This window comes from Panthera uncia, chromosome D1, assembly GCF_023721935.1.
Source record: "Panthera uncia isolate 11264 chromosome D1, Puncia_PCG_1.0, whole genome shotgun sequence".
NCBI classification, from domain to species: Eukaryota; Metazoa; Chordata; class Mammalia; order Carnivora; family Felidae; genus Panthera; species Panthera uncia.
Window position 1 is genome coordinate 37095410 of NC_064808.1, and position 18579 is coordinate 37113988.

The 18579-nt window shown below is 39.6% G+C and overlaps 1 protein-coding gene across 2 annotated transcripts in view; it reads right to left on the reverse strand.

Moving 5' to 3' along the window:
* The window catches only part of NELL1 (neural EGFL like 1), an 877100-nt gene that overhangs the window by 673018 nt on the left and 185503 nt on the right, over positions 1 to 18579 (reverse strand). For both annotated transcript variants that reach the window (XM_049649290.1, XM_049649281.1), the window contains exons 6-9: positions 11051 to 11123; positions 10351 to 10433; positions 3545 to 3679; positions 2509 to 2611 (exon numbers count right to left, since the gene is read on the reverse strand). In XM_049649290.1, coding sequence (XP_049505247.1) covers positions 2509 to 2611; positions 3545 to 3679; positions 10351 to 10433; positions 11051 to 11123 — 394 coding nt within the window. The remainder of the gene's footprint in view (positions 1 to 2508; positions 2612 to 3544; positions 3680 to 10350; positions 10434 to 11050; positions 11124 to 18579) is intronic.

Consider the following 18579-nt stretch of genomic DNA (forward strand, 5'->3'; position numbering starts at 1 on the left):
AAACATAAAAAATAAAAGACTATGAAGGAATGAAAACCCTCTATGCCAGAGGTTCTTAACCTCTTAATTACCAGAGGTGCTGTGTATCATTTTTGTTTTTTTCATCTTGTTTTTTTTAAACTAGTGTTCATGATTTGTATTGCCATTTTGTTAAACTACAATCAAACTGCCAATCATAGCTGCTGAAAAAATTAGTACTACGTAGCTAAATTGCTATGAATTCCAAACAAAAGGATTGTTTTGTTTTAGTTAGCCTGATGTTTTAGTTAGCCTGCCTATCAGCATGTTGGTAAAGTTGGGTAACTTTCTAAGGTATTTTTCAAAGTTTAAAAACTCTCAAATTAATTGGAATCAAGAAAAGAGACTACCTTCCCCACACACGCTTCTACTGAGGGGATAATGTGGGGCCCACTGATTCTACTCTGGAGACCTGCATGTTAATATACAATACAAAAATATGTTTTCTATACAAAACACATTCCTGAAGAGTAATTGATAATAGTGAAAAGTGGGAAATCTAGATATCCAATGATTGGGGAATGGTTAAACAAGTCATGCAAGCAACAGCCCAACATTGGAATGACATGAAGCTAATTAAAATGAAGTTTATACAGTGTTCTTTAAAGCACAGGGATACACTTAAGTGACAATAGTAAGTCAACGAAGTGGGATAAAAATTATCTGCACAGTAAGATCTCAACCACACATAAGATGGGATGAAAAAAATGAAATTCACTGAAATTTCAAGAATGACTATTTCTAAATGGTGGTATCGTGAGATTTCTCCATCATCTTTACTCTTCTCTGTGATTTCAAATGTTACACAAGAAATACATTGCTTTTATAATTAGAAAATCAAAAGGTTAAAACACCAAACAGCCGAAGGACTCATCTACTCCCATGTCCAACCACTTCCACGAGACTGTATTCACAGATCTATCCAAAAAACTCAAAATAATAGACTAAAAGTATGTCATATTTTTAAACAAATTCCCAGTAGTGTTTCACCCTCATCCTCTGCTATTATACAGAATATCAAAATTGAAAAAAAAAGAATCCATACCTACCTAAATTTCCCTTACGGGAGCAAAGTATCATTTCAGCATCTTGGCACCTAAGCTACCTGTCTTGCCAGACAAGACTTCCAAAAGTGCTTGAAATAAAAAGAAAATCCCTCTTTTTAGATTAACTCCAAGGACCACCTTCCACAGTAATAGGTATACTGTGCCAACCATAAAGAGGAAGAATATTCCAAGGTCCCTTTTGAAAAAAGTGCAAGAAAGGTTTGGGCTGGTGTAACTAAACCAGCTATCCCCACCTCCACTGTCAAATTAGGAGACAGGCTGTTCTTCGCAAAAAGCTAGACCACTATGTTTTGAAGACCCATGATACTGGTATTTTTAATAGAGAAACAACCGTGAGTGTTACCCAGAGGATGCCACGCATCTAACCTAAACTCTTGCTACAGAAGACCCTATAGTTGGATGAAAAGACAATGGGTCTTTCAGTCAGGCATCACTAGTTACACATTTCGCCGCTGTCACTTACCAAGCTTGCAGCCTTGGTAAGTTAACTTCCCTAAGCTTCCTGTGAAACAGGAGTAATAATCCTCACCCAAAAAGACTGCAGTAAGGAGTCAATAAGCTAACAGAATTGAAGCATCTACATAGTAACTGGCAAATACCAAGCATTCTAAATGACAGCTTTTACTCTTACTGCTGGTCTCCAGGCTCATTTCACTATTTCATCTGAAATAAGTGACCTTGCCAAAACAGTAAGAATTTTTAAATCCTTTAACTTGGACAAATCAACTTTGAAGGAATCTGTGTCAACATTTTAACTGAAGTTGATCCCAAAATTTCTAACAAGGCATTTCAGTAACAGGAAATCTGGCCAAGACCTCAGAAAGCCTAAACATCGAATCTGGCCCTCAACTTCACCATTCAGAATGAGAGAGACCAGGGGGTGGCCTGTGTGGCTCAGTTGGTTAAGCATCTGACTGGGGCCCAAGTCATGATCTCACAGTTCATGGGTTCAAGCCCCATGCTGGGCTCTATGCTGACACCTCAGAACCTGGAGCCTGTTTTGAATTCTGTGTCTCCCTCTCTCTCTGCCCTTCCCCACTCACGCTCACTCACTCTCTCAAAAATAAACAAAATTTTTAAAAATTAAAAAAAAAAAAGAATGAGAGAGACAAAATCGTGTGGAGCTTTGGAGTTGTGACTTTACAGATCAACACAACCCATTACCAGTTGTTTGACCCTAGACAAGTACTTAATCTTAATCCCTTCAAATACCAGTTCCTTCTACAGAGAATGGGAAGAATAGTAATTAGAGTTGATATGAGGATTAAAAAAGAAAAAAAGCCTATGTAAAGTATCTGCACATCACAGCTGATTAAAATATAGAAGCTCTTCTTGTCATACATATAGTATCAACTTCTGGTACTTCATGGGATCAATGTTCATCAGCTACACAGGACCACTCCGACCCTCAGTCAGTACTTACGTCGGCAGACCTTACAACACTGGCCAGCAATGTGCACGGGGAGGGAGTCTGGGGAGCAATTGAGAGGGGGACAGGACATCCTTCGACATTCGACAGCACCACTCTGAGGAAGGAAGGACAGGGAAAGGAATCTCAGAAGTGCCCTTTCAAAGTTCCCTTTGTGGAAGAAGCTTACATCTCATCCCAGAAACTTCATCAGGGAAAGAGAAGCAGTGGGAGGAATTGCCAGTCTACTCCAAGATCACAAATGAAGTATTTTCTCCAACCCAAATGAATCTGTGCCACCTCAATTACTTTTCTGATATACATCACTGGCTTCATTCCATCTGCCCGTGGGGGCTAAGCAGATTAGGCAGAAAACAAAAGCCTATTTTTACAAGAACATAAATGACACCTTTTGCAGACCCTGTCAATCATTGTTGAGGCTCTAACAATCCATTATGTATTTTCCCAAACAGTGGCATTCTTCAGATATTTATCAAATAATTTCAACTGCACAGAGTTTACATACTAATTTTGGGGGTACTCATGAATTCTCTAAAACAGATGGAGTATACAAATGACGGATACCCTGAAAGTCAGGGCAGTCTTGTAAGTCTCTGAAACAGATGAAGGACACCTTCTAAAATATAATAAAAACATCTAGAAACTAATTATACTCTCCTCTTAAATTTTTTTCTAGCACAGAAAAGTTGTGAAGTTGTGAACGACTAAAAAGCTAGGCTGCTTGAAAATCAGAGTCCCTTCCTCCCTTTGATACTCTAATCCTCAAACTCCAAACAGTAAGTTTGTTAGCAACAACGTTAGATTGTATTAGACTGTGTTGTCAAATAGAAGCACACTGTAATTTCCAAGTATTTACATAGGACATGACACTTTTCCAGGTTCCCTTCAAAATTATTCAGATTGCTAAGTAGAAGCTTAGAAAAAAGATCATACATACTTCTGAGTCGGCATTATATAGTACAAGACCAGATTACACAATCACTAGTGAAAATGCTCCCTTAAAACGGTATTTTTTTACAAAGAGGCTTACTTTGCATGTGCAGTTCCTGCAGTGATCGCCATCAACCCAGGAGTCTTGGTCTCTATAGAGAAGTCCACTCACTTGACACGTCTTCTCACAATGACAGTTTTCCAATTGATTAAGTCTCGTCTCTGCGTAATTTAACTGCAAAGAAGAATAACTTGGTGTAATTTCTTTATTTCAGTTGCATTGTCCTGACAAAGCTAATAGCAACAAGAAAAATACAAGCCAAGTAGGAGAAAGAAAAAATACTCAGAGCAGCTGACTTACTCTTAGCCAGATTCTTTTTCTTTTTTTTTTTTAAACATGAGGTGGAATCATTCTAAATTGAAGACATATTGGCTACTATGGTCTGATGAGTACCAAATGAGACATTAAACTGTATCTCAGGGACCTCATGGGTGTACATAAACATATGTGCTTTCAGCTCAAGCCCACACAGAAACACTCATAATGAATGTATTCTCAAGGACTCATTATAATGTTTACCGGAGATCTAATCAGGAACTCCGATGTACTTACATGAATCTCCCATCATTTTCTCCGTGTTCACACACTAGAGTGTCAGTTTTTAGGCTGGGAAATCACTACTTCCTCTCCTATGAGAAATTACTGGGAGCTAGGGCAAGGAAAAGGGAAATTCATACAAGGATCTAGTTTCTCCCTAGCCCAGGATCCCCCAGAACGAACATCCAAGGAATCCACGTTGGTGTTCAAAGGTGAAGACAGGCAACCAAACCCCCAGGTGAGGTTGGGATTCTGTAGAAAAACTTTTTTTCATTTTCCTAGGTCACCCAACTATTACCAGCAATCACAGAATCTTAGAATCCCTGATCCGAAAATAGTTTTCAAGCTTGAACGTCATGACAAGTAACCCCTTGCAGTGATTCACCAGCCTCTCTTCGCGCATCTACAGTGGCAGGACGTTATCTTTCAAAAACCTTTTTTGGGTTAGCTCTGGATGCTTGAAACATCCTTTCTTGGTGTGAACTATGAAATCTCTCCTCGCTTTTTCTGTTTGACCTAGTTTTGCTCTGTAACTTGTCCTAAGCAATCTACTCTCTTCAAACATTTGAGGTTATCCTGTCTTCACACCTGCTCTTGACCACATGCAGCACCACCAGGTTCACTGAAGAGCTCATCATGAGAAAAGTCCAATCCTCTTTTGATCACTTTCCATGCAGCCTACTCCAGTTGCCTTCAAACATATGGTACGAAAAAATTGAACTTTGGTATAATCTCACACATACTCAAGTGGAAATCAATCTGATAGCATTATTACCATTTCCCCCTTTTCTTTAGAGACTACCTTGATTGCAAAACAAACGCTACTTTTGTTCTCCCTTCAGCAGCATATATACTAAAACAAACACTACATCCTAAAATTTCAAGTAGTTTCTCTTTTCCTTCTCAACCATACTTACACCTCCATGTCTTGAGTATTTTCCCTATATAGATGATCGTGCCAATCTCTGAGCCAAGTAAGACCGTTTCAAGCCAGTATTTTAGATATAATGGTTGAACCTGGATAATAACGACTCCCAACATCTTTCTGTACTAATTATGGTTCCATTCCATAGATGCTCCTCTCATTTACTCCCACCAGCACCACTGAGCACTACTCTCTACAAATGGAATCGAAATGGAATTCCAAACTTTGCTGTTGTCATTTATTTCATTCTCCTTCTCCAAAATTTTAGAATCTCTCAAGAAAACTTGTTCCTTCTGCCTTTTGTAGGCATTTCCAATGGGCAGGGAAAAAAGCAAATAGGATGCTAGACAAATTGCATGCACCAAAATCACCCCTGAAGAAACAGAGCTAACTATGCCTGAAATACTAGCTTCCTGTGACCCCTCCAGTATACACAATCTTCCAAAAATTCAGATTACATTTAAATCTCTAGCCTAATTAGAGTTTCTGGAATCTATCATAATTAAGCTCTTTGGGAATTCTTTAGGAAACACATTAAATACACTTCTTAGAGTTTGGTGAGGTCAAGTGAGTAAAACCACATATAGGTGAGAGATAATAAGAAATGACAACTTATCACACATCACCTTTACTTCATTTCTAAAGCCCCCATAGTTCCTACAAAAGGCAGTGATTGACGGATGACTTGGGGTTGAAAAAGTGTTCAGCTAGACCTGCATCCTTACTAAAACTGGCTGAGAATGGGTTATCTGTGAGAAAAAATGAGCCTCACTCTGAAAACCTGGAACAATCTAGTGCCTGTATCACTCCAAGAAACTTCTTAAAGACTAAATAACCCAAAAGGCAATTCTGTGACTGCTCAAGTTTCCTGAACATCCAGGAATGTGTCTAAAGGCAGTATTGTCAATTTCCCATACTGTCCAACAAAACTGAGCTATGCTCACCTACAAAAGTCAGTACCAAGAAAACCTTGGTTTTAATATAACGGAAGCTATTCTCAGGGCAAATGCTTCCCTTCTGAACTCTGTCTTTGCTTTTCTAACATATTTAGACTTTTTGACAACACTGAAGAGCCCTTATCTCTATAATAAGAGTGCAGGAGATAGACACAAAAGCAAAGACTAATAAGGCAAAAAGCTAGTTTTTCAAAGGCATTTAACTTTACCTTCCTTTCCCCCAACCCTGCTAAATACTGGAACAATAAAGGAGAAAACAACTCTGAATCAAAAAATGAATTACAGTTTCTGTCACTGGTATTAGCATGCTGAATTTACACAAAGTCATTTTCAAAAGCTATTTCCACACTACCTGCCATTTTCTCCAAGAATGTCTACAGATCCAAAATAGATCCAGTAGCAAATCCACATCTCTATTCAGTCTTACCTTTGTTCATGCATTTATCTAAGCAACCATGGACAGAATCATTTATTCTTAACTCTGCACATTCACAGACAGACATCAGAGGTCTTTTTCACGTAAGAGGTCAGTGAATGGATCAGAGTACATTAGTCGCGCTTTTTTTTTCTTTGAAATACTATTTATTTGGCATTTGTTAAATGGAAGGGAAAAAATATTTCACTGTGTTAAACGTTTAAGCTTCACTAAAAAAAAAATCACTATTGAGTTTCTCAAAACAATGAAAATCTCAACATTAAATATGTTACAAGCTGAAATGCTATTCCAAGTGCTGCTTGGTTTGCATAAACAGATTTGCCAAAGACTGAAACAGAAGTAATCAAGAAATTCCCAGCCTCCAGTGTTCTCTTCTTCCTGAGCTTGGAGGCTGAATGTGATTCCAGCACAGGTGGGATGCAAGAAAGAGCAAGCCACAATATACCTGGCCCAGCAATGGGGTAGCCCCAGAGGAAGCCAGGGACTGGTGGTCTCTTGTGGATGGCTTAGGGAAAATGACAGAAGACAGCTTCCCTGTACCTTCTCTACCTGGAAAAAGGTTAATCCTGCCAGAATGCCAGAATTTTTCAAGAGGGCTCTTATGTACCCTGACATATCACCTGAAAGTGCATACAAGCTGCTCCCATGATATGGTCCGTATTCAGCAAGGTCGTGGTCATTCTCATGCACCACCCCCCCCCCCCAAAGAAAAAAGAAAGAGCAAGTCCTCTGGGGAAGACCACTGGGAAGACCCCTGGGCTGATCTGGTGTCTGCATCTTTTTGATGTGATTATGGTTATCAACTCCTGTCCAGCTTGTGCACTGGGCTTCCTCTCTGGTAGGATTCCATGGCTTCTACTAGCACACAAGTGTAAAGACTTTCTGCTTTCCAAGACCTCCTGGCACCTACCTCTAGACCAGGACCCCAACAGCAACTTGTGGCTTTTACCAGGCTTAGTGACGCCAAGCCACTGGGCAAGGTGTACATTTTCTTAAGGACCATCTTCCCCTCAATGGCTGCCTATTTCTATCTAGGTTTAATAATACAAAATGAACAGCTACAGCTTACTGAATGCCTATTGTGTGCCATACACAAAACCAGGCCTTCAAATCTCACTTGCCTGGACTCATGGGATCATTACAAAATCAAAAATAATTGTCACCATTTTACCTACAGGGAACCAGCAACTGGAGAAAGGTCAATGAGCCCCCAAGCACCCACCTTGATGGCTACATAGGATGCAGGGAAGAGGAGTTAGGGAACAGGGTCTGCCCATGCTGGGATGTCTTAAAGGAAACTCCTACATGAAGATGCAACCCCAAAGGCCTGTATCCTCAGTTTAAGAGTAAACAAAAAGGAGACAAGGCTTCCACGAGGCACAGAAAGAAGACCTTCCTGTTCAGACATTGGCACAGGCAAGAGGGAAAGATCTGTGAGAATTCTTCAAGAATTATTTGATGAGAGTTCACCTGGCCCATCCTAGGTTTGCAGTTTGATTCTGAGCAGACTTTAAGATCTGAAAACCTTTAAGGAGATCATGTAATGTAAGGTGGCCCTGGATGGTCCTGGCACACACCAGGACTCAAAATGTCACAGATTCCCAGGGAAAGCAATCAACTGTAACCAAAAGAGTGAGTTCAGGGGTTTTGTTCTTGCCCTGACCTTCCCCCTCCAAAAGCTACTATAAGCTCTATGTGCATGTTTCACTGCCAAGTTACCATCTGAACACACATTCCTCTCTTCCACTTGCCCATTGTTCTCACTGATCCCTCCATCCCCAAACTCCCTCTCTCCATTAGTCATTTCTTCTTTATATCTTGTTTCTCTTTCCAGTCCTCCCTTCTCCAACTGCATCAGTTATGATGCAGCTTTCAGAATTTGAGTTTGAATCCCAGTTCTGCCATCCGTTGTCTTGGGGAAAGTCACAGAACATTCCTGGAACTCAGTCTTCTCATCTGGGAAGGGGGCTAATAAATCAATCCCAGTTCACAGGACTGTTGTGAGGTTTAAAGTAACAGGGAATATAAAACATTTAAGCATTATATCTAACACATAGCAAATACTCAATAAATATTACCTAGTACGACTGACTTTCCAGCTTCTTCCGAATCAGGGGTTGACAAATTAGGGCCCATGAACTAAACCTGGCCCACCCTTCCTTTTCATATGGCCTGCGAGCTAAGAATGATTTTTACATTTTTCAATGGTTGCATTTTAAGTGACTAAACAAGTATATACATAATATTTTCTATTTTGCCTCTTGGCCTGAAAAGCCTAAAATCAACTAGCTAACCCTTTACAGAAAAAGTTTACCAGCTCTCCTCTTATCGATTATTACACATTCCAAAATTCTGCAGTGAAAATGGAAGTCCTCGGTTTTCTAATTATAATTCTATTCATGGTTTGGAAGAAACAGACTTATAAATCTTCCAAAGTGCCAGAGGCGGGGTTTAGAAGGTGGGTGAAACCATTTTCTGCTTGCAATTGCCCACAATTAGATATCTCCAGCCTCACAAACGCCCATTTTACATAATACTGTTTGGAGGTCAGAGCTCAATGTGGCTCCTAGATAACATATGGCTAAAAAGAGAAAAATGACATCCCCTGCAAAAGGAAAGAACAAGAAAGAAAGGGGCATCGTTGAAGCTGGGAAACCACAATCACCTGAGACTGAGTGGCGTATTTCTCATTCCAAAAATTTGGTGGCAAGCTAAAATATAATTAATGCTATTGTGATCAAGCTGCTCCAGACGATATAAAATACAAGCCTCTATATACCACAAGCTGGGAAGGCAAATAATTGGCTGCAATTCGCATTTCCACTGTATGCTGAAGTGAAAAGTGCATGTTTCAGCTCTCAAGTCCCAGGTTCTCTTACGAAAGTGTTCTATCTCTCCTTTCCAGACAAAAGGGGACTTAGCCAAAAACCTAGTTTGAAAGAGAAACCTGATCTTCAGCAGCACAATCATCGGGTCCAAAACACAGCCCTACCCCCCTGCCCGAACACTTACCTACCCACCAGTTTTTGGGTTTTTTTTCCCCTGTGCCATGGTTGATGGCTGGGAGCAGTCATAGCCACTGGTGCAACAAGATTAATGTATCATTTTCACGGTTATTAAAATTCTTCCTTTTGCAGAGCATAATAATGTCTCTTAAGCCCAGCCTAATTCTTTCTTCACCCTAGGCCAGGACTTAGGTCCACGACTGATTGGTATCATAACAACGGCACTAGCCGCATTTTCTATTTATTCAGTGCCTTTCTCCACAAGGCTTAGGGCTTTTCATTATGAGTCTAAACGTTATATATTAAAGCCCATAATAATTTACATTTTTGTGTCCGCCACTCAATATGAACAGCTTCTGGGAGAGAAATAATGTCTTGCTCATTATCGCCTCCTTTGTGCCTGACGCAGTACCTGGCAAGTAACAGATCCTTGAAAGATGCCTGTGAAGTGGATGATCCATTGCAAACATTCACAATTATAAAACCGAATGTGTGAGAAGGCAAACTTTGCCTCCTCCACTATTTAACTCAGGACCAGTCCCGAAATGAATCACATCTTAGAAATGTGATATAACGCCTTCTGGTGACAATCATCTGTTGCTAACAATGGCTCTTTTGCACTTCTGATTATTGGCAATTATTCTGACATCTAAAATGCATTAGCTTATGAGCAGCAGTACCTCTGACCATATATCATCTCAGTGTTACTAGTTTGATGGCCAGCACACAAATTCCTTTTCCTCTCCCAGGGCCTCTTTCTTCCAAACATTCTTCAAGTAAACATCTTGATGCAGCCTAATAGTATCAAAGAGCTAAACGGTTATGTTCACTATAGGTAGCCTTATTTCACGTAAGAATAAACCATTTCCGCAGTAACATACTGCAAATGCCAAGGCTAAAAATGTTTCCATTATAGCATATCACTGGAAATTCCAGATAGGATGGAGAAAAAAGTGAAACATCACAAGTGAAATTTAGATACCTACTTTTGCAGTCATCTTGGCCAAAAGCTCTTGCAAATCCATTATTCCTTGCACCAGGCTTAAGAAATCACTGCAAGTTGGACAAGCTCAATAGAGAAAATATAAGAAATGTTGATAAAGTGCTAATACAATAAAGAAATTTTTACAACAGTAGTTGCTTGGCTATGTCCAAGGCTTTTTGCTTTTCTGGTTAAGTATTACATTGCAACTGGAGTGAAATCACCCAGGATTTCAGGTCTACATCTTTTCCTTTTATTAACGAGAAGAAAGAAAGGAACTAGAAAAAAGAACTGTTAACTGAAAAGGCAATGGGAAATTTTTAAATTGAAATTAAGTCCTCATTTTTACTGAGATACGACTGAAAAAATGTGAATTGTTGTAAAAGTGGAGAAAGTAAACTCACATCTAAGCCAAGCTATTTAAATCATTGTTTACTATAAATACTAGCATATTAAACCTATCTTCCTCTATCTACAGAACCCCAACTGCTAATGTACTTTTTCTTACCTTCAAATGGTAATCCTGTCAACACATAAGCTTTTTTAAAACTTCAAAGACACAGAACTATATAATATAGACAATAACTTACCTCCCTATTCCCACTACCTCAGAAGTCAACATTTTTTATACTTTGTGTGACATGTTTATTATCAGTGAGTTATATAATATTAAAAATTCATAAATGCTTCAAGTTGCTACTTACTGCGATTTAGGTTCGGACATTGAGTTATGTATCCATTTGGCATAAAGATGATTTTCCCATCTTGGATGATTCCCTTGATAACAGAAGACAGAGGTGGTGATCAAGATTATAGTTACCAGTTCCAATGGCCGCTGTGCAGTCATATGCACATGATTTTTTTACAACACTGCTATCTTCATTCAAAAGGTAAGTCTCCCTTAGTCCACAATGAACTACTACTCCAAACCATCCTCCTCCAGACATCTTGGAAACTACATTCATCTTGAGAAAGCTGTCATTAGTTGCCACGAGTTGTTGCTAATGACATTACAACACTAAGGATCTACCAGTGACTGTTCTTAAACTATTAGACAAGGGGACCTGGGTGGCCCAGTCAGTTAAGCATCCAACTCTTGATTTTGGCTCAGGTCATGATCTCGTGGTCCATGGGATCCAGCCTCAGGTCAGGCTCCGCACTGACAACACTGGGCTTGCTTGGGATTCTTTCTCTCCCTCTCTCTCTCTCTGCCCCTCCCTCCCTCACTCTATCAAAATAAATAAGACATTAAAAAAACTATTGAACCAAAAAGGCACTGATGCAATAAAAATTCCTCCAAAACCTTAGTCATTCTGGAACATTAAATTTTGCTGACTTAGAGGATTTTTTAAGCAGCAGTGAACAATAGAAACATATTAGACTAAAAATTTTACTGATTCATTTAATCAAGGAAAGAAAATTAGACATGGAGAGAATTGCTTAACAATATTTGTTCTCTGCTGATTATTATGATTTTTTGTTGGTGAGTCTTAAAACTTACTCAACATCACACTGTAAAAAGTGGCCTTTTAATTCTCTAACTTAGGAAGAACAGCCCTGATTTAAGAAAGTCATTGGGGTTGCCATCTTGCAATGTAAATACTGACTTGGCCTTTGGATTTTTTAAGTTGAATATCAAGATTCTGGCTTTAGGGATTTTTTTTTTTCTTCCTGAGTTGATGGAAGAAATGTTACAGAACAGATGAAAGATGTGGGACCTAGTTCAGAATACTGAGATTAATCCATAAATAAAATAAAGGCCTAAGATCATGCCACAAGTCTTTAAGAGGGGGTTTACATTTATCTGTTCATCTTCTAAGCAGAAAGTCATTAGCAAATGCTGTTTTCTGCATACTATTTCAAGGTAAATTATGAATGGGAAACATTAACAGAAATAACAGGATCATAGGACCTCTCCCTCAGAATTGGATACATTTACTAACTGCTTCCTCTTCGAGGATGATGGAGTATTTGTGATTACAAGAGGAGACAACCACCCCACGGGTAGAAGTCCCTGCCACCAGGTCCTCAATATGAATTCATAGTCTCTAGCAGGAGGATTCCAGAGAGCAATTGATAGAGCATCATGGAAGTCAATCAGCTTCTTGCTGGTACAAAACTGCTCAGTTTCTCAAAGCAAGCTAATGCCTCTAAGTACCCAGGATACTTTTCAAACACATTTGAAAAATATGAGAAAAGCATGGGATTGGAAGTCAGGAGACCTGGGCTCCAATTCTGGATTCATCTCAAGCTGAGTGAACTTGAAACAGTAAGTCAACTGCCTTCTCTGAGTTTCAGTTGCTTCATCTGGAAAAAAAGCCTGGATGCAAAAACTAAAGATCCTTCCAACATTCAAGTTCTTAGTCCGTGAAACAGGCATCCAAACTGAAATTGTCACAATTTACTTTCTATGCTTTCACTACCTTTCAAGGTAAACAAAAAATTAGAAAAGCTATAAATTTCCATCAAAGACCATTACAGAGAATGCAGCGACACATTAGACAACATCTGTCTAATCTGAATAGGTTGAATATGGATAAATTCATAGTAATCAACTATCCAGGTATGCTCAGGATTTACAGTTTCCAGGACACAAGACTTCCAGTGCTACAACAGACTCCTGGGCACACGGGGACAATTGATCACCCTACGAGACATGAAAGTGAAGAAAGCACAAGTACCAGGAAGGATCAGGACCATCTATGACCTATTCATCAGAAAAGCCTACAACATTCATGGAAATGGCACTGAGAAACCTACGGCACACTTGTCACAGTATTAATTGCCTTTCTAAGAACGAATGGAAAATACATCTGAAAAGGATATCCCTCCACTCACTCTGCAGCAACATAACTTAGAAGGTACATCAGTTTTCCTTTTCCTATTTTTTTAAAGTGAATACTGACTTTAGTTACACTGTAAATTACAAATGGCCTCCCCCACACCTTCCTTCTGCCTGCCTCCATCATCACTTCTGCCTTTCTACTTTTAACCTGAACCACACAGGGGTGTTACACAGACCATTAGGTCAAGGTCAATGGTGTTGACTTGATCGCAAACAGAAATAAGAGCTGAGGACTTCTCAATGCCCATTAACACCAAAACTCAAAGCACTTGGTGTTTTTTTCTAAGGAAAGGCAATCAGGGTCAGCACAATAGTGGCATGAACACTTCTTCTTGCCAAATAAATCAAGATGGAAATGTGATTTATTTGAATGGATATAATTCTATGCTAGACTAAAAGAAGGATGGCAATACACTATACAATACCAACTGTAACCCAAAGAAGTCTGAGCATGTATGTGTGTGTGTGCATGAGTGTGTGAGTGAGTGAGTGTGTGTGTGTGTGTGTGTGTGTGTGTATCCATCCTAGCACCATCCCCAGAACAAGCACCAGAAGGTCTTGGGCATTAAGGTGCCATATGAACTCTTCCATACCTGGATGTTTGTCAATAAAAGCAGCATTTGCTAAGCATGGGGTTTTCTTCAGAGAATGAGAAGAGTTTCATAAAGTATAAGCCTATATAGAAGCTCAGTCTTATCTCTCACAGAAAAGTCATCTATGAGGATTTCTATAGATAACATGCCTTCAAGTGCTGCAACTTCTCCCAAAGATGAAATAAGAATAAGAAGAATTTCTATTAGTTCTTATTTAACTTTAAATGTATTTACACATAACTGAAAAAAGGCAACTCTAGTAGGGCATGTATTAGGCTGACCTCACTTGATCTCATTTTTTCAGACCTATGCTGTGTTTCACATCTGTCATGGCAGTGTTTCTCAAACTTTGAGTGTCTTAATAATCACCTTGAGTAAACACCTTGAGTTTGAGTAATAACCTTGCGTTTAACATTCAGACTCCTGGGTTACCCCTGAAATTCTGTTTCAGTAGGATTGGAGTGGGCCCTGGAACCTTGATTGTTAAAAGCTACCCAAGATGATTCTGATGAAAAGTCAAAAGGCCCCACTTTGAAAAACCCTGCTCTTTTGTCAGTCATTTGTAGGTTTTCTTTGGGGGGGGTGGGGCAAGGAGCAAGAGGGTTTACTCATTAAAAGATCACAGTGGTGAAAACAGCATCCACATCCTAATATATCAATAAAACCTCAGTGATTTGGAATCGAATACCAGTCAACAGAATTATTAGATTATAGACACCATGAAGGCAAAAATCATATTTTCATCTCTAGGTCCCCTTGTACTCCCTGTTGCAGTATATTTCACATAGCAGGCACAAAAAAACACTTTAAAAGCATCAAATTCCTAAAACCTATTAATTATATAATATTGAACAATATTTTCAGAGCTGGTACACCTGTAAATTATCTTGTAGGATATCAGTTTTTTAAACTAGGGATACGAGGGCGCCTGGGTGGCTCACTTAAGCATCAGACTTCGGCATAGGTCATGATCTGTTTGTGAGTTAGAGCCCCACATGGGGCTCTCTGCTGTCAGCACAGATCCTGTTTCAGATCCTCTGTCTCCCCATCTCTCTGGCCCTTCCCTATTCACATTCTCTATCTCAAAAATAAATAATAAACAATTGGGGTGCATATTAGAATTTTAGAGATTAGGGAGAACATCATATAAATTTTGAAAAAGCTTCTGAGGTGACCTTGATATACCCAATGAGGACTCCTGATCCAGGGCCATATCACCTGGTCATTTGACCTATGAAAAACCTAAGGCTTTGACACTAAATAGCTTTCCTAAAGGACACCTTAATCCTAGGCCATTAACTACAGGCCTACTAACTCCATTACCAGTGCTAAGCCATTCCAACATGGATTAAGGAGAAAATAGACCATTTGAGAAAGTCTCATAGTTACATGAGCTTACAAGATGTTGTTACAACAAGGTCATGTTATCAAAACGAGGTTCTACCTTAATTGCTTTAATGGATACTTAATCAACTGCACATAAATTATTTGCATTAGATGTAACAGTTTGCTGAAATAATTTTTCAGTGCTGGCAAACAGAGATCCTTTTAAGTAGCCAGTATCTTCCTCTGCAATCCTATTTACACTACTAATTTGCTAAACAATCCGTTTTTTCGTCGGTCTTGCAATGTTAAACTTCAGCCAAGCTGAGAGTCTAAATAAATCCCTAAGATGCAAAGCCCAAATTAATAAACTTTCACTCTTAGTACCGATGGAAAGAGGAAAAGTGGATAATTTTTTTCTTTGTTGAAACCACCTGTTGCCACCCTCTACCTCCTGTGCTCAGCTCACCATGCACTGCAAAATAAATTTGCACCAGGTAGGTTGTACATTATGAGTTTTTGTTTCGGGAATGAATGCCCATCATTTCCATTGTTCCAAGAACACTTCTCATTTCACAGGAAGAAATCTACGAAGATGCAATAAAGATTAGAAAAAATTATACCATTAGGACCCTCTTCTGTATGGAATAACTAAGATTAGGCAAACCCTTCTGACATTCAGAGCTTTCTGGTAGAAATATAAGCAGCTTTGCCACCAAACAAATGCTAATTCTTTTTTAAAGCTCTTATTTCCCTGCAGATCTCTGTTTACATTGAAGAAAATGGTTCTCTTTTTGTATGCTAAAACATTGAAACAAATTGCTTTGAAAGGGAAAGGGGGTGGGGAGAGTTCCTGCTGGGCATGTAAATATATGGATGAAGATGTGTTCTGTTTATAAACTGGCAAGGACCCAAGCTTTGGCAACAGGCTGACAAAAAGTAAGACCTGAGAAACTCACAAGGAAGATTTTCAAAATGCAACCAATTATGTATTTCTGCCCTGAAGACAGTTAATAAAATATTCCAGCTTGCATAAAAGCCAAGAAAGACACTTGTCGACTTTCATTACGATCAATAAAAACTGTCAGCTCATTAGCATATCATTAGCTGTCCTGCTGTTTCCAAAGTCTTAATGCACAGAAATATTAATCTACAAATGCATAAGATTCCCCAGCTCTGTGACTTTGACTTTCTGCATGAAAGGAAAAATAAAAATTAGAGAGGGAGGAATCCAAAATAGCTTCTTTTCCTCTGTGCCTATAAACATATGTTTACCATCTGTGGAATTATGGGAACCAGCTGAGGTAAGAAACAACAGCTGTGGCATTAAAAAAAAAATTGTAATCAATTTCACTTCCCACTGACAGCTCAGCTGTTAAGGAGACAGTGATGTCCAGGTAAGGGAAAGGTTTCAAACCCAAATCCAAGGGACAGAGAGAGAGAGAGAGAGACAGACAGACAGACAGACAGACACAGAGTGAGTCTTGGCCTCAGTGAATGGCCTTGGGATGGAAATAATGTAAGAACACCCAAACCACTGAAGCATCCTGTAGCTCACTGTAAGTCACCTAAACTTGTTCTTTCTTTAACCTCTGAATAATAACAGCATAATCAGCTTAGAACTGATCAAAAGGAAATGGAGTGGTAGTCAACCATCTCAATAATGAAAATCTTTGACAATCAGAAGATTCAGAGAAGCCTGTCACTACCAATCACCTATTTTCTCCGATGGATGCTATCTTGAAAGGAAGAAATCCCCACCCTGTGTTCTGGATCTCTGATGGGAATCACCTCATGCTAAAGGCTCCTGGGCCAGGCACCAAGTGTGATTTCCTCCCCCTCTTTTTCAGCAGGAGCACTTTTACTGCACTATCCACAAGGATCCACCAGCACCCAGAAATTAGGTTTGACAAAGGAGGAGATTTTGCTTTTACTTTGCCTATGAAGCGACATATTAATATTTAAAACAGAGAATGATGTTATTTTAGCCTAAAAATACATCTATATGTATTTAACCTAAAAATACAATACTAAGCGTATTTAGTTCTGGAGCAATAAAGCAGGTGTGGTTCTTGGACCCAGGAGGCAGCTTCTACAAGATAAATATTAATTAGAAGCCTGAAGATAGACCAACCTCTCACTTAAAGGGTGCCTGCCTCTTTTACAGAAAGGGAGATTTCTGCAGCAGTGGACTGATCAAGATAATGTTTCTATAAAGAGACACTGACATGTTACCCTTACCGGTGCCATCTCACCAAAGGATGGCCAGAAGCACTGACTGACAGATAAAATTCTATGGGGGAGAGGAGTTTTGAAAAGTTCCTTCAAAAAAGCCATTTGATGAGGCTACTTTGTTGGGCAACAAGGAGAATCACATTGCTCCCTAATGAGAGGATCAGGGTGGAACTGGCAAACCCCTTCTGGTGCTTCTCACTGGTACCTTTGGGCTGGATCTCCAGAAACAGACAACAGGGTGTGTCTCCTCCATGGGACGCTGAGAAGTGAAATGTGTTCACCATCTAACAGTTAATGGAACGGGGTAAGTAAGCCTAAAAAATAGATGTTGAATGAATGAATGAATGAATGAGCATAAGCTCGACGGAGGGGGGGAAGGCTAAGTTTAAATCCCATTTCTATCACTCACAAACTATGTAAGACTGACAACTTGCTCAGCCCCCAAGTCCCATTGTCTCATCTATACAGTTCGGATTACAGCTACCTCATTAGGATGCTCTGCAGATGAAATGTAATTAACAGAGAGAATATATGTAGCGCAGACAAGATAGAGAATGCAGGAAGCATTCAATAACTGTCTACTCTTCCACCACCTACAACCCACCTCCGCAGCAAAATGATTCAGTCTATGAACACTCCTTGTGTTTTCTGCCTGTATCAGGTAGCTGGGCTCTTAAGCACAAGGTTCCTGACAGCTACAAGGCAACACTCAGCAAGCTTACCACTCTCCCTCTCTTACTTAATTACCAGCTCCTAACTGAAACCGAAGTCCCTCAAAGGCAGGAAAAGTGCCAATCACTTCCACAATGTAGTGTTAACTTTAAGCACACAGCGAGTATTAAATGTGTAACCAAGAAAGGGGGAGGATGCGTGTTGTAACCCACTAAGCGTTAAGTGCTTTTAATATGTATTCTTATATAATCTGCATTACTTTTGTGAGAGAAAACTTGGCCACTCTGCCAGGAATATGATAGATTTGTAGTCTGTACTTCAGAGTATGTTGTCTGCCAACCACATACCTTGTACTATTCTCTATTTTTTTTTAATCTTTATTTTTGAAAGAGAGAGTGTGAGCAGGGGAGGAGCAGAGAGAGAGGGAGACACAGAATCCGAAGCAGGCTCCAGGCCCCAAGCTGTCAGCACAGAGCCCGACGCAGGGCTCGAACTCACGAACTGTGAGATCATGACCTGAGCCCAAGTTGGATGCTCAACCGACTAAGCCACCCAGGAGCCCCAA